Source organism: Chanodichthys erythropterus, chromosome 6, assembly GCF_024489055.1.
Source record: "Chanodichthys erythropterus isolate Z2021 chromosome 6, ASM2448905v1, whole genome shotgun sequence".
NCBI classification, from domain to species: Eukaryota; Metazoa; Chordata; class Actinopteri; order Cypriniformes; family Xenocyprididae; genus Chanodichthys; species Chanodichthys erythropterus.
The window spans coordinates 2574180-2592500 of record NC_090226.1 but is presented as its reverse complement, the minus strand read 5'-3'; the positions used below and the strand labels follow the sequence as shown (position 1 = coordinate 2592500).

At 33.2% G+C, this 18321-nt stretch overlaps 1 protein-coding gene across 2 annotated transcripts in view; it reads left to right on the top strand.

Annotated features, from left to right (window-relative positions):
• The window catches only part of appl1 (adaptor protein, phosphotyrosine interaction, PH domain and leucine zipper containing 1), a 19010-nt gene extending 2807 nt beyond the window's left edge, over positions 1–16203 (top strand). Inside the window, exons 6-22 of one of the 2 annotated variants that reach the window (XM_067387073.1) lie at positions 107–148; positions 251–309; positions 3857–4003; positions 4112–4194; positions 4354–4512; positions 4588–4776; positions 7905–7947; positions 8909–8965; positions 9070–9161; positions 10559–10735; positions 10844–10893; positions 11201–11375; positions 11728–11764; positions 11876–12022; positions 14098–14148; positions 14272–14361; positions 14885–16203. In XM_067387073.1, coding sequence (XP_067243174.1) covers positions 107–148; positions 251–309; positions 3857–4003; positions 4112–4194; positions 4354–4512; positions 4588–4776; positions 7905–7947; positions 8909–8965; positions 9070–9161; positions 10559–10735; positions 10844–10893; positions 11201–11375; positions 11728–11764; positions 11876–12022; positions 14098–14148; positions 14272–14361; positions 14885–15034 — 1748 coding nt within the window. In that variant the 3' untranslated portion in view covers positions 15035–16203. Of the gene's footprint in view, positions 1–106; positions 149–250; positions 310–3856; positions 4004–4111; positions 4195–4353; positions 4513–4587; positions 4777–7904; positions 7948–8908; positions 8966–9069; positions 9162–10558; positions 10736–10840; positions 10894–11200; positions 11376–11727; positions 11765–11875; positions 12023–14097; positions 14149–14271; positions 14362–14884 lie in introns of both variants that reach the window. The other variant, XM_067387072.1, reaches the window with a different exon arrangement.
• Positions 16204–18321: the final 2118 nt, after the last annotated feature.

Below are 18321 nucleotides of genomic sequence, written 5' to 3'. Positions count from 1 at the left end.
GATCAAATCAATATTTCATGCCCATTTAGCCATTTAAGTAGCTGTGTAATAACCTGTACATTATCTCTTGCATAACACATTTATTCTCCTCCATCTCGCCCTCTAGAAATTCTCATCCTGAAGGAAGTGTTTCAGATTGCAAGTGATGGTAAGCTCGTTATATTACTGTTTTTTTTCTACATAATTGCTGCAGCATATTATAAAGAAGCCATTATTTCTGCTTCATTATGTTTAACATATTTCATTTCAGATCACGATGCAGCCATAAACAGATACAGTCGTCTGTCTAAGCGAAAGGAAAATGAGAAGGTGTGGCATTTTGTGTTGTATGATTGACAGCTGGTTAGTTTGCATGCGGCTCCGCAGTCTTGATAAGAGTGTAACGCTTGTGTTTTTATTGCTGAATGTTCTGCCTGTCCTCATTTACTAAAACACACACTGAGAGCTGGCCTGACCACCGGTAGATGAGCATCTGTTCCTCTGAGACGGTTGGTGGATACCTGAGTGTCCTTGTCTAGGACGAGAAGACAAATAACTCCCTATTCACTCACTAGGTTCCTAATTTTGTTTTGAAGTCTCTTACAATAGATTTACATGCATGCAAGGTCAAAAAACACTTTAATTTTCTCATTATATACATTGCACATCACTTCATTTCTCAAAAACTCTTTGTTCAATGATTCAGTCTTTCTAAACCCCGCCTTTCCGAGAGCCTACTCTGCTCTGATTGGTCAGACGGCCCAGTCTGTTGTGATTGGTCGACCACTTACAACTCGTGTTGGAAACTAAACGCCCATTACCATATCGGAGCAAAGTAGACGTTGTTCGCTAGCAGCCAATGAAAACCATAGTCTTGGCTTTATGCAAATTTGTTACATTGTTACTTAGGTAAACTTTATCACTCAAAAAATAATTAATTTGAGTAGGACAAACTTAAATTAAACAAAATAGTTCAGTTCAGTATGAGGATTTAGAGCTTTCTATTTCTTTCAAGTTCACAGAACTGATATATTTGAAGCAAACTGAACAGTTTCATTGTTTTGAGTTTTATGAACTTATTTCTTTTCATTTTTAGATTAACTTATGTTTAACTTAAACTGAGCTGGGATTTCTGTTTTTTTGGGGATTTCAAGTGCTATACCATGCTATTGTTAACATGTTAGCAACTTAGCATTTTCTGAATTAGTTTGTTATAGCTAGCTAAGTTTACACTAATAAAAATGTTCACATTGAGGTTACATGAAAATTTTAAGTTAAATGTATGAATTAATGCACTCAATCATTTCAAGTTAAGAACAATAAAATGCATGAGTACAAAACTTAAACTGAATTTCTTAACATCTTAACTAAAAAAATTGAGTTTCACCAACTATTCGTGTTTGCAGATGATGTAACAGGAAGTGAGACTGGAATTACTGACGACTTTAAGACTTCGCTTGTTTCATTACTGGATGAATCAGCATTTGAACGATTCAATGACTCGCTCTTTAACACTTCACTTGTTTCATAACTAGTTGAATCAGCGTTTGAATGATTCAATGACTCACTCTTTAAGACTTCACTTGTTTCATTCACTCAATCATTTCAAGTTAAGAACAATAAAATGCATGAGTACAAAACTTAAACTGAATTTCTTAACATCTTAACTAAAAAAATTGAGTTTTACCAACTTTTCGGGTTTGCAGATGATGTAACAGGAAGTGAGACTGGAATTACTGACGACTTTAAGACTTCGCTTGTTTCATTACTGGATGAATCAGCATTTGAACGATTCAATGACTCGCTCTTTAACACTTCACTTGTTTCATAACTAGTTGAATCAGCGTTTGAATGATTCAATGACTCACTCTTTAAGACTTTGCTTGTTTCATTACTGGATGAGTCAGCGTTTGAATGATTCAATGACTCACTCTTTAAGACTTCACTTGTTTCATTCACTCAATCATTTCAAGTTAAGAACAGTCAAAATGTATGAGTACAAAACTTAAACTGAATTTCTTAACTTCTTAACTAAAACAATTTGAGTTTTACCAACTTACTTGGGTTTGCAGATGATGTAACAGAAAGTGAGACTGGAATTACTGACGACTTTAAGACTTTGCTTGTTTCGTTACTGGATGAATCAGAGTTTGAATGATTCAATGACTCACTCTTTAAGACTTTGCTTGTTTCATTACTGGATGAGTCAGCGTTTGAATGATTCAATGACTCACTCTTTAAGACTTTGCTTGTTTCATTACTGGATGAATCAGCGTTTGAATGATTCAATGACTCACTGTTTAAGACTTTGCTCGTTTCATTACTGGATGAATGAGAGTTTGAATGATTCAATGACTCGCTCATTAAGACTTCACTTGTTTCATTATTGGATGAGTCAGCGTTTGAATGATTCAATGACTCACTCTTTAAGACTTCACTTGTTTCATTACTGGATGAGTCAGCGTTTGAATGATTCAATGACTCATTAAGACTTCTTGTTTCATTACTGGTTGAATCAGAGTTTGAATGATTCAATGACTCACTCATAAAAACTTCACTTGTTTCATTACTGGATGAGTCAGCGTTTGAATGATTCAATGACTCACTCTTTAAGACTTTGCTTGTTTCATTCACTCAATCATTTCAAGTTAAGAGCAGTCAAAATGTATGAGTACAAAACTTAAACTGAATTTATTAACTTCTTAACTAAAAAAATTTGAGTTTTACCAACTTACTTGGGTTTGCAGATGATGTAACAGGAAGTGAGACTGGAATTACTGACAACTTTAAGACTTTGTTTGTTTCATTACTGGATGAATCAGAGTTTGAATGATTCAATGACTCGCTCTTTAAGACTTCACTTGTTTCATTACTAGTTGAATCAGCATTTAAATGATTCAATTACTCGCTCTTTAAGACTTCACTTGTTTCATTACTGGATGAGTCAGCGTTTGAATGATTCAATGACTCACTCATTAAGACTTCACTTGTTTCATCATTACTGGATGAGTCAGCGTTTGAATGATTCAATGACTCACTCTTTAAGACTTCGCTTGTTTCATTACTGAATGAGTCAGCATTTGAATGATTCAATGACTCACTCTTTAAGACTTCACTTGTTTCATTACTGGATGAGTCAGCGTTTGAATGATTCAATGACTCATTAAGACTTCTTGTTTCATGACTGGTTGAATCAGAGTTTGAATGATTCAATGACTCACTCATTAAGACTTCACTTGTTTCATCATTACTGGATGAGTCAGCGTTTTAATGATTCAATGACTCACTCTTTAAGACTTCGCTTGCTTCATTCACTCAATCATTTCAAGTTAAGAACAGTTAAACTGTATAACTACAAAACTTCAACTGAATTTATTAACTAAAAAAAATCTGAGTTTTACCAACTTTTTGCAGTGTATGAAACAAGAAGTGAGACTGGAATTACTGATGACTAATTTCAGCAGTTCAGAATCAATTCTTTCTTTTAGGAGACAATAACTTTATTTGACATGCACTTTGATCTTTAAGACATTGCATTTACAATCACAAACAGCTATATTACACATTAAAGATAATATTTGACAAAAACATAATAGGGGCACTTTAAAACAGAAGATAAAAGTCAAGATGACAGTAAAACTTTCTTATTGCATGTTCCTGATCTTATTCTGAGCGATTCAGCAATGCATGTTATTCCAAATACTAGTCTTAATCATCTTTCATCAAAGTTGCACCAACTCCGAAATGAATTTTCAACCGATTCCTTATTTTTCAACCACATATCCTATACAAACTGTTCACCATCCAATCAATTCCCAATTGTTAAAATCCTGTCCTGCATGTAACTTAACTCCTGTCATCCATGCGTCTACTGCAGGTGAAGAATGAAGTGATGGAGGATGTGTACACGTCCAGGAAAAAACAGCACGAGACCATAATGCACTACTTCGCATCACTCAACATGCTGCAGTACAAGAAGAAGATTGCGCTGTTGGAGCCGTTGCTGGGATATATGCAGGCGCAGGTGTTCATTCAGCTTTTTAACACAAACTATAGTCCTGATTTTGAATTCATAACACCATCTGATAATATAGAGTCTTTTTAAAGCTCATTATTGTTTGCTTTTCATCAGATCAGTTTTTTCAAACTGGGATCAGAGAATCTGACGCAGCAATGGGAGGATTTTCTCACCAACATTGGAACCAGTGTGCAGAAGTGAGTTTAATTGCTTTGATAAAGATTGTTGATATTTGCATGATATTAAGGAAACTAAATAAATGCGGTTCTGTGTCATTTGCAAATGAGAAAAATAGTTAATTACTGGGAAATGAATGGTCATTTGTGAGTCTGACTTTCTTCTCTTGGTGGTCGTAGTGTTCGGAGGGAAATGGACAGTGACGCTGAAGCGATGGAGCAGACGATTCAAGACCTGAAAGAGGCCAGTGATCCACTCTACATGCCCGACCCAGACCCGAACATGGTCCCTGTGAACCGCAACCTGACCCGCAAGGCCGGCTACCTCAACACTCGCAAGTAAGAGAACATCGACCGCCTACAATGCGCTTCAGTCGCCTGCTTTAATACTGATCTCTTGCTTCTACCTGGTAGTAAAACAGGCCTGGTGTCATCCAGCTGGGACCGGCAGTACTTCTTCACCCAGGGAGGAAACCTCATGAGCCAATCGCGTGGAGACGTAGCTGGAGGTCTCGTTATGGACATTGACAACTGCTCAGTCATGGCTGTGGACTGTGAGGACCGCCGTTTCTGCTTTCAGATCACAGCGTTTGATGGAAAGAAGTAAGCTTTTCAATGCACTAATCTGTTTCGTACAGGTATTACAATATACTTCTTTTATGTGCAGCTTTGCTTGACATTTACTACACATCTTTCAGAATATTTTAGATAAAACTGCTTCTAAATGCCACTAAAAATAAGACGATTCTGGATAAATTGAGAATCATAATTTTTTTTTTGTTTCAAATAGAGATCACGATTCTCCCGCGATTCTGAATGGACAACTAAACAAAATAACGTAATTTACTAGAGGTTCTGATAAAATGTTGATTGCTGCAGTTTATTTAAAAAAAAGTTTAATTAAATTGAATGATTATTTTTTTAACAGTTTGAATGAATGATTCAATGACTCACTTTTTAAGACTTCGCTTGTTTCATTACCGGTTGAATCAGCGTTTGAATGATTCAGTGACTCGGTTTTTAAGACTTCGCTTGTTTCATTACTGGATGAGTCAGCGTTTGAATGATTCAATGACTCACCCATAAAGACTTCACTTGTTTCATTACCGGTTGAATCAGTGTGTGAATGATTCAATGACTCACTCATAAAGACTTCACTTTTTCATCATTACTGGTTGAATCAGTGTTTGAATGATTCAATGACTCACTCATAAAGACTTCATTTGTTTCATTACTGGATGAGTCAGTGTGTGAATGATTCAATGACTCACTCATAAAGACTTCACTTGTTTCAACATTACTGGTTGAATCAGTGTTTGAATGATTCAATGACTCACTCATTAAGACTTCACTTGTTTCATCATTACTGGTTGAATCAGCGTTTGAATGATTCAATGTCTCACTCATTAAGACTTCACTTGTTTCAACATGACTGGTTGAATCAGTGTTTGAATGATTCAATGACTCACTCATTAAGACTTCACTTGTTTCATTACTGGATGAGTCAGTGTGTGAATGATTCAATGACTCACTCATAAAGACTTCACTTGTTTCATCATTACTGGTTGAATCAGTGTTTGAATGATTCAATGACTCACTCATTAAGACTTCACTTGTTTCATTACTGGATGAGTCAGTGTGTGAATGATTCAATGACTCACTCATAAAGACTTCACTTGTTTCATCATTACTGGTTGAATCAGCGTTTGAATAATTCAATGACTCACTCATAAAGACTTCACTTGTTTCATTACTGGATGAGTCAGTGTGTGAATGATTCAATGACTCACTCATAAAGACTTCACTTGTTTCATCATTACTGGTTGAATCAGTGTTTGAATGATTCATTGACTCACTCATTAAGACTTCACTTGTTTCATCATTACTGGTTGAATCAGTGTTTGAATGATTCAATGACTCACGCATTTCATCAGTACTGGTTGAATCAGCGTTTGAATGATTCAGTGACTCACTCATAAAGACTTCACTTGTTTCATTACTGAATGAGTCAGTATGTGAATGATTCAATGACTCACTCATAAAGACTTCACTTGTTTCATCATTACTGGTTGAATCAGCGTTTGAATGATTCAATGACTCACTCATTAAGACTTCACTTGTTTCATTACTGGATGAGTCAGTGTGTGAATGATTCAATGACTCACTCATAAAGACTTCACTTGTTTCATCATTACTGGTTGAATCAGTGTTTGAATGATTCAATGACTCACGCATTTCATCATTACTGGTTGAATCAGCGTTTGAATGATTCAGTGACTCACTCATAAAGACTTCACTTGTTTCATCATTACTGGTTGAATCAGCGTTTGAATGATTCAATGACTCACTCATTAAGACTTCACTTGTTTCATTACTGGATGAGTCAGTGTGTGAATGATTCAATGACTCACTCATAAAGACTTCACTTGTTTCATCATTACTGGTTGAATCAGCGTTTGAATGATTCAATGACTCACGCATTTCATCATTACTGGTTGAATCAGCGTTTGAATGATTCAGTGACTCACTCATAAAGACTTCACTTGTTTCATTACTGGATGAGTCAGTATGTGAATGATTCAATGACTCACTCATTAAGACTTCACGTGTTTCATTACTGGATGAATCAGTGTTTTTGAACCAATCTTTTGAATCAATGATTCAATGACAAATAAATAAACGTGGCCACCTACTGGTGCAACAATGTCATTGATACAATCTTTATTTGAAGCATCAAGTTACTTTCGAAAGGAGATTTTCTCTATTTTGATCGCTACTGTAGACATCAGTGTTTATATCTGAACTATAATCTTCTAACCCAGTACTTCTGTGATATGAATCATTGTAAAACAGAAATGATGATACTGTGTGTTTGTGAAGCTGTTCCATACCTAAACATGACAACTGCTCTCTCTAGATCAGAACACAGATCTGAATGAACTGAGTTTGCAATGTTTTAATGATTATGATCGTGCAGCTCTATAAAAACTACAGGAAGTGTGGTTAGTTGCAGAGTTATTATAAGTAACTGAAACTGAAACCATAAAAAAAAAAAAAAATTGTTGTTGCTTAAAATAAAACAAATGTTCACTGAAATAAGATAAAATATTAAAAAAGTAAACTTATTTTATTTAAACTAGTTTCCAAGGCATCATTTCTCATTTTCATTTAGTTTAACGATGTACTGAAATTACAAAATTACTAAAACTTCAACTAAAATTATAATTAAAACTAATTAAAAATGTTAACAAAAACTATAATAGTATCTCAGGTTGTTTTACATGTCAGTTTTGGCAAAAATAAACTGCAACATAGATCAGATCTTTTGCTATCGAGTCAAATGTGTCTAACTTTGACTGATTTTTGCATTAATTTAACCTAAAATGGTTTTTGCAAATGCCTTTGGCTCGAAGTTGAGCGTAGTCATGGTCAGTTTTCACAGGATTGCTTTTTGGCAGCCCTTATTTGTTCTTGGCAATCTAAAATTCCCTGAATGTTTTGGTGGCTTTTGCTGGTTTTATGGCATTAGTCTAGTACTGAGAGATGAAAACACTGACTGTAGTGCTAAAGTACTGCCAGAGAATTCCCAAGAACTGATCCAGTTTAAACCCGATTGAATATTTATCAGGCGGATAAACGGTCTGCCTTATCCTTTCTCAGGGCATGAGCCAGATATTGAGTCATTCTGAGTCACTGCTTTCACTGAATGGCTGTTTCTCTCTGTACCGCAGGGCGGCCATATTACAGGCGGAGAGCAGGAAAGACTGTGAGGAGGTGAGAAAACTGTTTCATAGAGTCTCAATCACTTGGAGGTCCTTCTTTAAAAAGCACATACAGATATTAGGGTCAATTTCACCAAGAACATTTCAACACAATTCAAAGAAATTATAATTACACTACCATTCACTTTTTTTTTTTAAGAAATTAATACTTTTATTCATCAAGGGTGCATTAAATTGATCAAAAGTGACATTATAATGTTACAAAAAAATTATTTTTCAAAAAAATGCTGTTCTTTTGAATTTTCTGTTCATCAAAGAATCCCAAAAACAAAATGTCTCATGATTTCTGCAAAAATATCAACTGTTTTCAACTTATAATAATCACAAATGTTTCTTGAGCAGCAAATCATCATATTAGAATGATTTCTGAAGGATCATGTGACACTGAAGACTGGAGTAATGATGCTGAAAATTCAGCTTTGATCACAGGAATCAATTACATTTTAACATAAATTCACACAGAAAACAGTTATTTTAAATTGGAATAATATTTTACAATATTTAGTGCATTTTAATCAAATAAATGCAGCCTTGGTGAGTGTAATTCTATTGACCCTAAACTTTTGAACATATGTATTTTAATGTGTTTATTCATTATTATTTCCTCTCAGTTCTCAGTTTATTTGTAATTCTCTTTATATTCTCGTTACTGTAATTGTAATCTGTTTGGAAACAATTATTTCTTTCAAATCTGCATAAATAAAGGCAGTAAAAGGAAAACTATCATGATGCATAAATGCTTCAAAAATATTAGATTTTATATAAATTATTTACAATAATGAGAATTGTGGGGAAAATGTGCATACATGTCATGCATGATGTAATGTCACAATATGAAATAACTTATGGTTCTAAAAATAGGCTTTTGGGGCGAAATATGACCTTAAACATGGCAGGCTTCGTTATATTCACCAATTACAATGTAATTCAAAAGTTTTTTTCTTGTATTTTAGTGGATTGCAACAATAAACAACATCTCTAAGCGGATATACCTCAGTGAAAACCCAGAGGTGAGTGCAGAGTTCAGATTTAGTCTTATTATCGAGGTGAAAACATGACACGGCAGCTTTAATGCAGTTTAAAGTCAGTTATTGCTCATGTTTCTCTTTGGCAGGAAATCGCAGCGAGAGTGAATCAGTCGGCTTTGGAGGCTGTGACACCTTCTCCGTCCTTTCAACAGCGACATGAGAGTTTTAGACCGAGCACGTGAGTGACAACATCTCGCCGGCACTTAATATTGCATAATTTCATTATTAATTTTGTCCATAATATTTAACAGTAAGTGTGGTTACTACATTACTGGAAATACACAACCAGGCAAACGTTTGGAGTAACTAAGATATATATATATATATATATAGACTAATATATATATATATATATATATATATATATATATATAATTTTTTTTTAAAAATGTATTTATTTTTGTTGAAAAAAATCTCTTCTGCTCACCAAGACTGAATTTATTTGATCAAAAATACATTACAAATTGTGAAATATTATTACAATTTAAAGTAAACTGTTTTCTATGTGAATATATTTTAAAATATAATTTATTTCTGTGATCAAAGCTGAATTTTCAGCATCATTACTGCAGTCTTCAGTGTCACATGATCCTTCAGAAATCATTATAATATGCTGATTTGCTGTTTAAGAAACATTTCTGATCATTATCAATGCTAAAAATAGTTTTTATGCTTCGTATTTTTGTGGAAACCATGATATTTTGTTTCTCAGGATTATATGATGAATAGAAAGTTCAAAAGAACAGCATTTATTTGAACAAGAAATCATTATTAATGTTTTGTCACATTTCAAGATCAATTTAATGTGCCTTTGCTGAACTATTAATTATTTTTGGGAAAAAAATCGTTTGTATTGTACGGAGGAGGATTAGGGCAATAATAAAAAATAATAAAAAAATAAAACCATCTCGAGGTTAAAGTTGTTAAATTTCGAGAAAAAATTAGTTAAATTTCGAGAAAAAAGTCGAGATAAAATGTTGAGAATAAAGTCATTATAACGTAATTTAACGACTTTTTTCTCATAATTTAATGACTTTATTCTCAACATTTTATCTCAACTTTTTTCTTGAAATTTAACGACATTTTTCTCATAATTTAACGAATTTGTTCTCGTAATTTAACGGCTTTTTTTCTCGTAATTTAATGACTTTATTCTCAACATTTTATTTCGACTTTTTTCTCGATTTAACAAGTTTTTTCTCGTAATTTAACAACTTTATTTTATTATTATTTCTTGGCCCTAATCCTCTTCCGTAGTATTGTGATGTATTACAGTTTCCACAAAAATATTTTCAACAATGAATTAACATATATTCAATTAGAAAACAGTTCTTTTAAAATTTTAATGTTTTTTTCACAATAGTCTTTTTTTTTGTAATCAAATAAATGCAACCCTGGTAACATACATTTATAAACATAAAAAAAAACTTTATTAATTATTCCAATCATTTGACAGGTTTTGTAATAAATACATTTCAACTCAACACACGACTTCCCATATAAGAGAAACAGATTTTGCACTTGTAAATAATTCCATGTTTTATTTCTCAAATCATTCCTCTTTTTCCCCTGCAGGCAAGGTCGAGCCAAAGCGGCCCGGTCAGGCAGTCAGTGCTCCGTGGGCTCCGAGTCTCCGGCGCTGTCGTCTCTGTCTCTGGATTCGCTGGTGGCTCCGGACACGCCCATTCAGTTTGACATCATCTCACCCGTCAGTGAGGAGCACACGAGTCAGGCTAAGAGCGGCCAGGGCAGGTCTGTGCTTATGCTTATGAATGCATCAAAGTTGATAAAGAGATTGTTATTAGGGAATTATTAAGCATGTAAAGCACTGGTTTGTGTTTTTCCCTTTGCTGAAAGAAGGACCAATCCATTCGGGGAATCTGGAGGGCCACAATCTGAAGAAAGTGAAGGTACATTTATAAAATATGTATACACCACTGTTCAAAATTTTTGTTTTATTTTTAAATTTGGAAAAAAAATGTATGCTTTTATTCATCAGGAATAAAATTGTATTATATATCCATCTCATTTGATTAGATTATGCTAAGCAGGCTGTGATATTATTAATTAATATCATTCTCTCGACCCATTTGGCTCTGGTTGCCAAGTTTTTGCATTTTCATGCAAGATTATAAAATCATGCACAATAAGACCAGAGACTTTTATTAATAAAATGCATTTTGATTTCATGAAGTCAGACTGAATCTGTTGTTTCAGACTCGATCCTGCACCAGCTTTTCATCGTTCGGTTCTTGGGCTCCATGGAGGTGAAGGCCACAGAGAGCTCTGATGTCATCTATGAGACCATGAGACAGATCCTGGCAGCCCGAGCCATCCACAACATCTTCAGGATGACCGAGTCTCATCTGCTCGTCACGTGCGAATGCCTGAAGTGAGTTGATATTGTCACAGCTGTGTTAAACTGATCCTGGATTAGAGCTCTGCTGCTTGTCCTAATAAAAGTCATTAAAAAGGGCCAGTGAATATGTCAAGCATTTAAAATCATATGAGTAAACGCCACTCAAAAAACATGAACATCTTGTTTTAGGGTGTGTCTTCATACTTTTCAGGTTTGGTTTGATTAAAACAAACAGAATGACAGTGTGAATGCTAAGCGAACCAGCACTAAATGTATCATTTTCTTTTTTGGTCTGGACCAAAGGAACCAAATAATGTATTTTTAAAGATTTCAGTCTATGCTTACTTGTCTTTTTTTAATATAAAGTTATGTTTGTTTATTTCAGGCTGATTGACCCACAGACACAAGTCACAAGACTACGGGTACGGCCTTACCCAATCATTCAACAGTTTTACTGTTTCACTGCTCATATTGGGTGTTAAAAGCGAATCCCGTGCTGTTCTGAAGTCAGTATTTGTTCTGTCGTTCCTCAGTTCTCTCTCTCCAGCGTTGTGCTGTGTGCGTCACATCAGGAGAACAAGCGCTTGTTTGGTTTTGTGCTGCAGACGGCAGGAGGACGAGTGGATGGACGGCCTGTTACCGTCTGCTACGTCTTTGAGTCAAATAATGATGGAGAGAAGGTACAAATACATATATATATATATATATATATATATATATATATATATATATATATATATATATATATATATATATATATATATATATATATATATAGTCACAGGCGATCCATGCTCCAATCCAGAAGGGGGCACTATTAAAGTAGAAAAAAGGAAAGATATGCAGCCATATTGCATGGCTACTCGTGTGATATTACGTTTATACAACAGTCTGACGGCAGTGTGTAACAGTCCGAGTGTGTAAGTAAATAAGAAATAACAACGGACTGTCTTTAAAACCCTCTTATGAATCCATCAAGGATTCAAATCTCAATTTGATCAAGCCTCCATTACAAACTCTAAAACATCATTTCAGAACTAGTAATGAAGGAATGTTGAGACCCTCCATTGAAACTCATTGTATTTTGTACAGTATTATTGAGAGCATTACCTGTGTCTGATATAACATTCATTCTTCAGGTCGATGTCCATAATATTATATCCATTATAAAAATCCGTTTGAAAGTCTGCTGAGGAAAGCGATCTTTGTATTTGTCCTTTTTCCATAACATACAGCGTTAAAACAACTTCTTTTGTTTACAAAAGTCCCTTTCAATTTAAAAATATCTTGTTACTGACTCATTGACTCGTTAAGTTTGCCGCCATCTAATGGCATATTAATGTAACTTTCACTCAATCCATATTACGCACTAATGGACCTTTTCTCAATACCAAATACAGCATATATAAATATTTATTGAACAACAATATTTACATTAACAGCAATACCTGTTATAAATGACAATAGGAAATAAACACAATTGTACAATTCAGTCAAACGTACAAATGCAGTGGTCTAAAGGATGCAAGTTAAACATAGCCTTACTAATAAATAATTAAATTTAACTTAGCCCAATTAGCTTTGCTCAAAATGTACCCAAAATGAATTATATCTCATGTTTAACTCCCTGAGGTCTGAAAACGCGCCGGCGCGTTTTGCAGCTATTTTTTCACATTGCAGCAAAACAGACTTAAAATACTCCATTTTTTGTCATAGAGACATAAGTAATATATCAAGACATCACAGAAATACATTATATTTTAAAGAACATAATAGAATACCATTATTTTAAATTAAGCTGAGACATGATTAGAGGTTTTTTTCACAGCCTACATGACTGAAAGGCCTCATTAATATGCAGCACCATTAGAGGTTCTTTATGCGATTCTTTTGTCTTCTCAGGTGTAAATGACCCATTATTCATGATGATTAGCGCCTCCACGCATACTGTGTTTCTTGACAAAAAGTGACTTACAAAAACTAAATCAATATATTGTTTTATATGAACAAGTAGGCATTATACTTTTTACCTCATTTTGAAGCAAAAACTCTAGCCTACAACCTACAATACCCAAAAGTCTTGTAAACACCGATTTAATATATATTTTTGGCCTTTTCAGTGACTTTATTATTTTTTTTTCAATAACCACGCATAAATGTTATTCCTTCAAAAACACAAACATGTACATACATGTTCCTCACATATTATTGTAGCCTAGTTTGTGCTGAATACAGTGTAATGACACCTTTGTCATTAATATGATTATGAACAACTGAAAAAAGCACAAATGTCAGGGCATGTCAAAACTTCTCCAGGCCCCAAATCAGCCTCAGACTCCAGAGGGTTAACGTCTATAAGAGCCAGCGGCAATTTCCCAAAGGACTGGCCAGGTTAAAGCTGTTCTCTGCGGGTACTCGAGCTCTGAATGGCCGCTGGCGGCCTGGAGCACCGAAAGCTGCTAAACAAATTGTAAAATAGGCGCTATGATTAAATATGAGTCACATATTTCAGGTCTAAACAACTACATTCTCGCCTAAAACTACAGTTTGTGGTACAACAAGTGTTGTATTTGTAAAAAATATGGCTCAGCCACTATGACAGTCGCTTTAAGCGAGAACCAGAAAGAAGTGTTGTATAAATATATGTAATTTTTTTCCTTAAATAAGGACATGTATATATACCTGATTCAAAAAAATCACTTTAGAATCCTGGATGTCTTTTTAATCTCATCTTTGTTATTTTGATGCACATTAGATCTGTGACAGTGTCGGACTGGCAAAGCAGATCGCCCTCCACTCTGAGATGGTGAGAAACATCAACATTTATTTGATTTCAAATGACTTTGTGCAGAAATGCATGTTGGATAAAATGAAATTGATAATGCTGAGTATTCTTGAGAATATGCATGTATTTTACTTTTCTTGACAGGACCGCAAAGCCTCACAAAAACAGAGAGAGCTGGACAAAGCCAAGGAGAAACAACAGGAAGAACTCCATAAACAAAAACAGATAGAGAAGGTAACAGACGACACATCCCTTGATTCTCTCGTCTCATGAAAGATGTTTCTTCTGCTCAACAAGGCTGCATTTATTTGATCAAAAATACAGTAAAAATGTGAAAAATTAGTATAGTGTAAAATAGCTGTGAATCTATGTTAAACTGGAATTTATTCCTGCGATCAAAGCTGAATTTTCAGCATCGTTACTCCAGTCTTCAGTGTCACATGATCCTTCAGAAATCATTCTAATATGCTGATCTGCTGCTCGACAAACATGTATTCTTATTATTATCAATGTTGAAAACAGCTTAATATTTTTGTGGAAAATGTGATACATTTTGCTTTTCGTGATTCTTTGATGAACAGAAAGTTCAAAAGAACAGCATTTATTTGAAATAGAATCTTTTGTAACATTATAAATGTCTCTACTCCCACTTTTGATACATTTAATGTGTCTTTGCTGAACAAAAGATTTCATTTATTTCAAAAAAGAACATTTGAAAACATTTCATAATTATTAACTGTGTTCTCCAAACGTTCAGGATCTTGAAGAACAAAGCCGTTTGATAGCCGCCTCTAGCCGACCCAACCAACCAGCTGCTGACGGACAGATCTTGGTCCTTAGCAACAGCCAATCAGAGGACAGCGATGTAGGAGATGAGGGGCAGAAAAAGGGCGAATCAGAGGCCTGATAAGAACCGTTCTGCAAATATCACTTCCTGTTCTTCAAGGGTTCTCCAGAGTGGCCTGCAGGAGCAATGATTTAATATCAAACTGCAGAATATTATAATGGACACTTTGGGGAAAAAACCTCTCAAAAGTTGTTATTTGTATTTTTTACCATATCCGTTATCGAATGCGTTTGCTTTTAGAGGGTTTTATATATGTGTGTGTGTAAATGAATCCACTACCATGACAAACTACAACCTAACGAGACGTAAGGTGACATTTGATCCTTTATTTTGATGAAGTTGCACGTGTGAATAACAGATGTGTGATAATGTATGTTGGGCTTTTCTGTTCTAATGTTTTAAGGCTGCATGTGTTTCCGTTCATTTCACTTACGGTGGCAGAATTTCACAAAACCTGTCGAGATCATGATGTATTATTTGTGATTGTCAATCTCAGTTGTCCTAAAATAGGCTTCATTTTCTTTATGCCAAAATTTGGACAGATTCACAATGATTTGATGAGGTTATGTTTTGTTTTTACAAATAATACAGTAATTCAGTTCTGATTTTTGATTCACAACATGAAACATCTGTTCATTCTATAGACTTAAGTTTTGTGATCACTCAGTGTTTCTATGTGAACATTAAGAATTATTATTTTTTGCTTAAAATCATGTGATCAAATGGCTCTAGGCTTGAGGTGTATTTAATTTTTTTGTATAACAGATATATTGCAGCATAAGTGTTTTATTGGCCCGATATACTGAAATCTGCAGCTCGAACAAAAGACTTGTGGTTAAAATCAAACAGTGATGGAATTGCAAACTGAAATGTTCATCATTTTTGCTTTGCTCCTAAGTTCTGAAGTGGTGGAAGTTGCACAGAACGTAAATATTGTGTCATTCATTGATTTGGTTTATTTGACAATTTGCTTTAAGTAATGAAAACGGTCTTTATGATTTATAAAAACGCACTTTCTAATCTGTTTACTGAGTATAAAGCGTTTGCTCCATTCAGTTTGTCAATGATTGTTTCTAACCTTTTAAAGAACTGTTTGTGTCTAAATGTCTTTCTACAAAATCATGGATTTATGGGGTACAATGAAGATTGGTATTAAAATCTGTTTAAATAAGCTGATCCTCTTTGACTCGCCAGACTTTTTTGAATGGATTTTTTTTTTACTTGTATTAAACTTCTTCAAATAACAGATAACAGGCATTATTATTGTTGAACACAGCTACAAAAAAAAAACAAAAAACCAAACAGCATTACATTGAGAAAAAATAAATAAATAAATAATGCAAAAACAAATGGCATTAAACTTAAATTTAATGAGGGTTAATCCATATATATTTCAAGTAATTTAGAGAGTTGTAAAGGACTCACTTTCTTTAAAGATTGAAATAAATTTTTCAAATCATTCTTTAGTTCCACAAAATGTAACAAATTTACATTTGTGTGAATTTACATTGTATCAAAATATTAATACAGAAAAAAATATTAAATATTAAGTTTGGAGTATTAAGATGTTGAATTTTTCAACATCTTAATACTCCAAACTTAATATTTAAAAGCAGATGTTTTAGGCCTGGTTTAAGAAACATTTTTGTTGAATTTTCTGTCATTGGTAAAACAATGAACAATTTAAATGCTTTTTTTTTTTGTATTTAAAAACAGTTTGAAAACAGGCTGCTTCATATTTTTGTGGAAACTGTTTTTTTTTTGTTTTCAGGATTTTTCGATGACTAAAGTTCAAGAACAGCATTTCAGAAGTGTATTTAATGCATTTATTTCAGCATTTATTTAATTATTTAATGTTTTCTGAATTAAAGTATACATTTCTTTATTATTTTTTTTTTAAAATCTTACTTAACCAAAACTTTTGAATGGCAGTGTATCATATATCATAAAATATATCATATATATCTGCAAAAAAACAATTCCTGTGATCAAATCTGAATTTTCAGCATCATTACTCATCTTCAGTGTCACATGATCCTTCAGAAACCGAGATAATTTCTTATTATTATCAATGTTGAAAACAGTTTTTGTTGACTTTTTTTTTTTTTGCAGATTTGCTTTTTTGTGGAAATCATACGGAAGAGGATTAGGGCCAAGCAATAATAAAAAAATAAACCATCTCGAGATTAAAGTTGTTACATTTTGAGAAAAAACGTGTTAAATTTTCAGAAAAAAGTCGAGATAAAATGTTGAGAATAAACTCATTAAATTATCAGAAAAAAATCATTAAATTTCGAGAAAAAAGTCTAGATAAAATGTTGAGAATAAACTCATTCAATTATGACTTTATTCTCAAAATTTTATCTTGGCTTTTTTCTCGAAATTTATCGAGTTTTTTCTTAAAATTTAACAAATTTGTTCTCGTAATTTAACGACTTTTTTCTTTTAATTTAATAAGTTTATTCTTAACATTTTATCTCGGCTTTTTTCTCGAAATTTATCGAGTTTTTTCTCATAATTTAACAAATTTGTTCTCGTAATTTAACGACTTTTTTCTTGTAATTTAATGAGTTTATTCTCAACATTTTATCTCAACTTTTTTCTCGAAATTTAAAAAGTTTTTTCTCATAATTTAACGAATTTGCTCCCGAAATTTAACAACTTTTTTCTTGTAATGTAACGAGTTTATTCTCAACATTTTATCTCGAGTTTTTTCTCGAAATTTAATGACATTTTTCTCGTAATTTAATGAGTTTATTCTCAACATTTTATTTAGACTTTTTTCTCGAAATTTAACGATTTTTTTCTCGAAATTTAACAACTTTAATCTTTTTATTATTGCTTGGCCCTAATCATCTTCTGTAAAATCATGATACACTGCCATTCAAAAGTTTTGGTTAAGTAAGATTTTAAAAAGAAAGAATACTTTAATTAACAATTAAAAAAAAAAAAAAAAAATGATAAAGTTAATTAACCAAAGGCACATTTAATAAAAGCATTAAATACATTTCTGAAAATAAATGCTGTTCTTTTGAAAAAAAGGTAGCACAACTGTTTTCAACATTGAAAATAATCATAAATGTATCTTGAGCAGCAAATCATCATATTAGAATGATTTCTGAAGGATCATGTGACACTGAAGACTGGAGTAACGATGCTGAAAAATGTTGCTGAATAAATTACATTTTATATTCACATAGAAAATGGCTATTTTGAATGGTAATAATATTTCACAATATTACTGTTTTACTGTATTTTTGATCTAAGCCTTTTTTTATTTCAGCAGGGTTACTGAAGATATTTCATTTTAAAAAATCTGTTAAGGTTAAGTAACGGTGTCAAGAGTT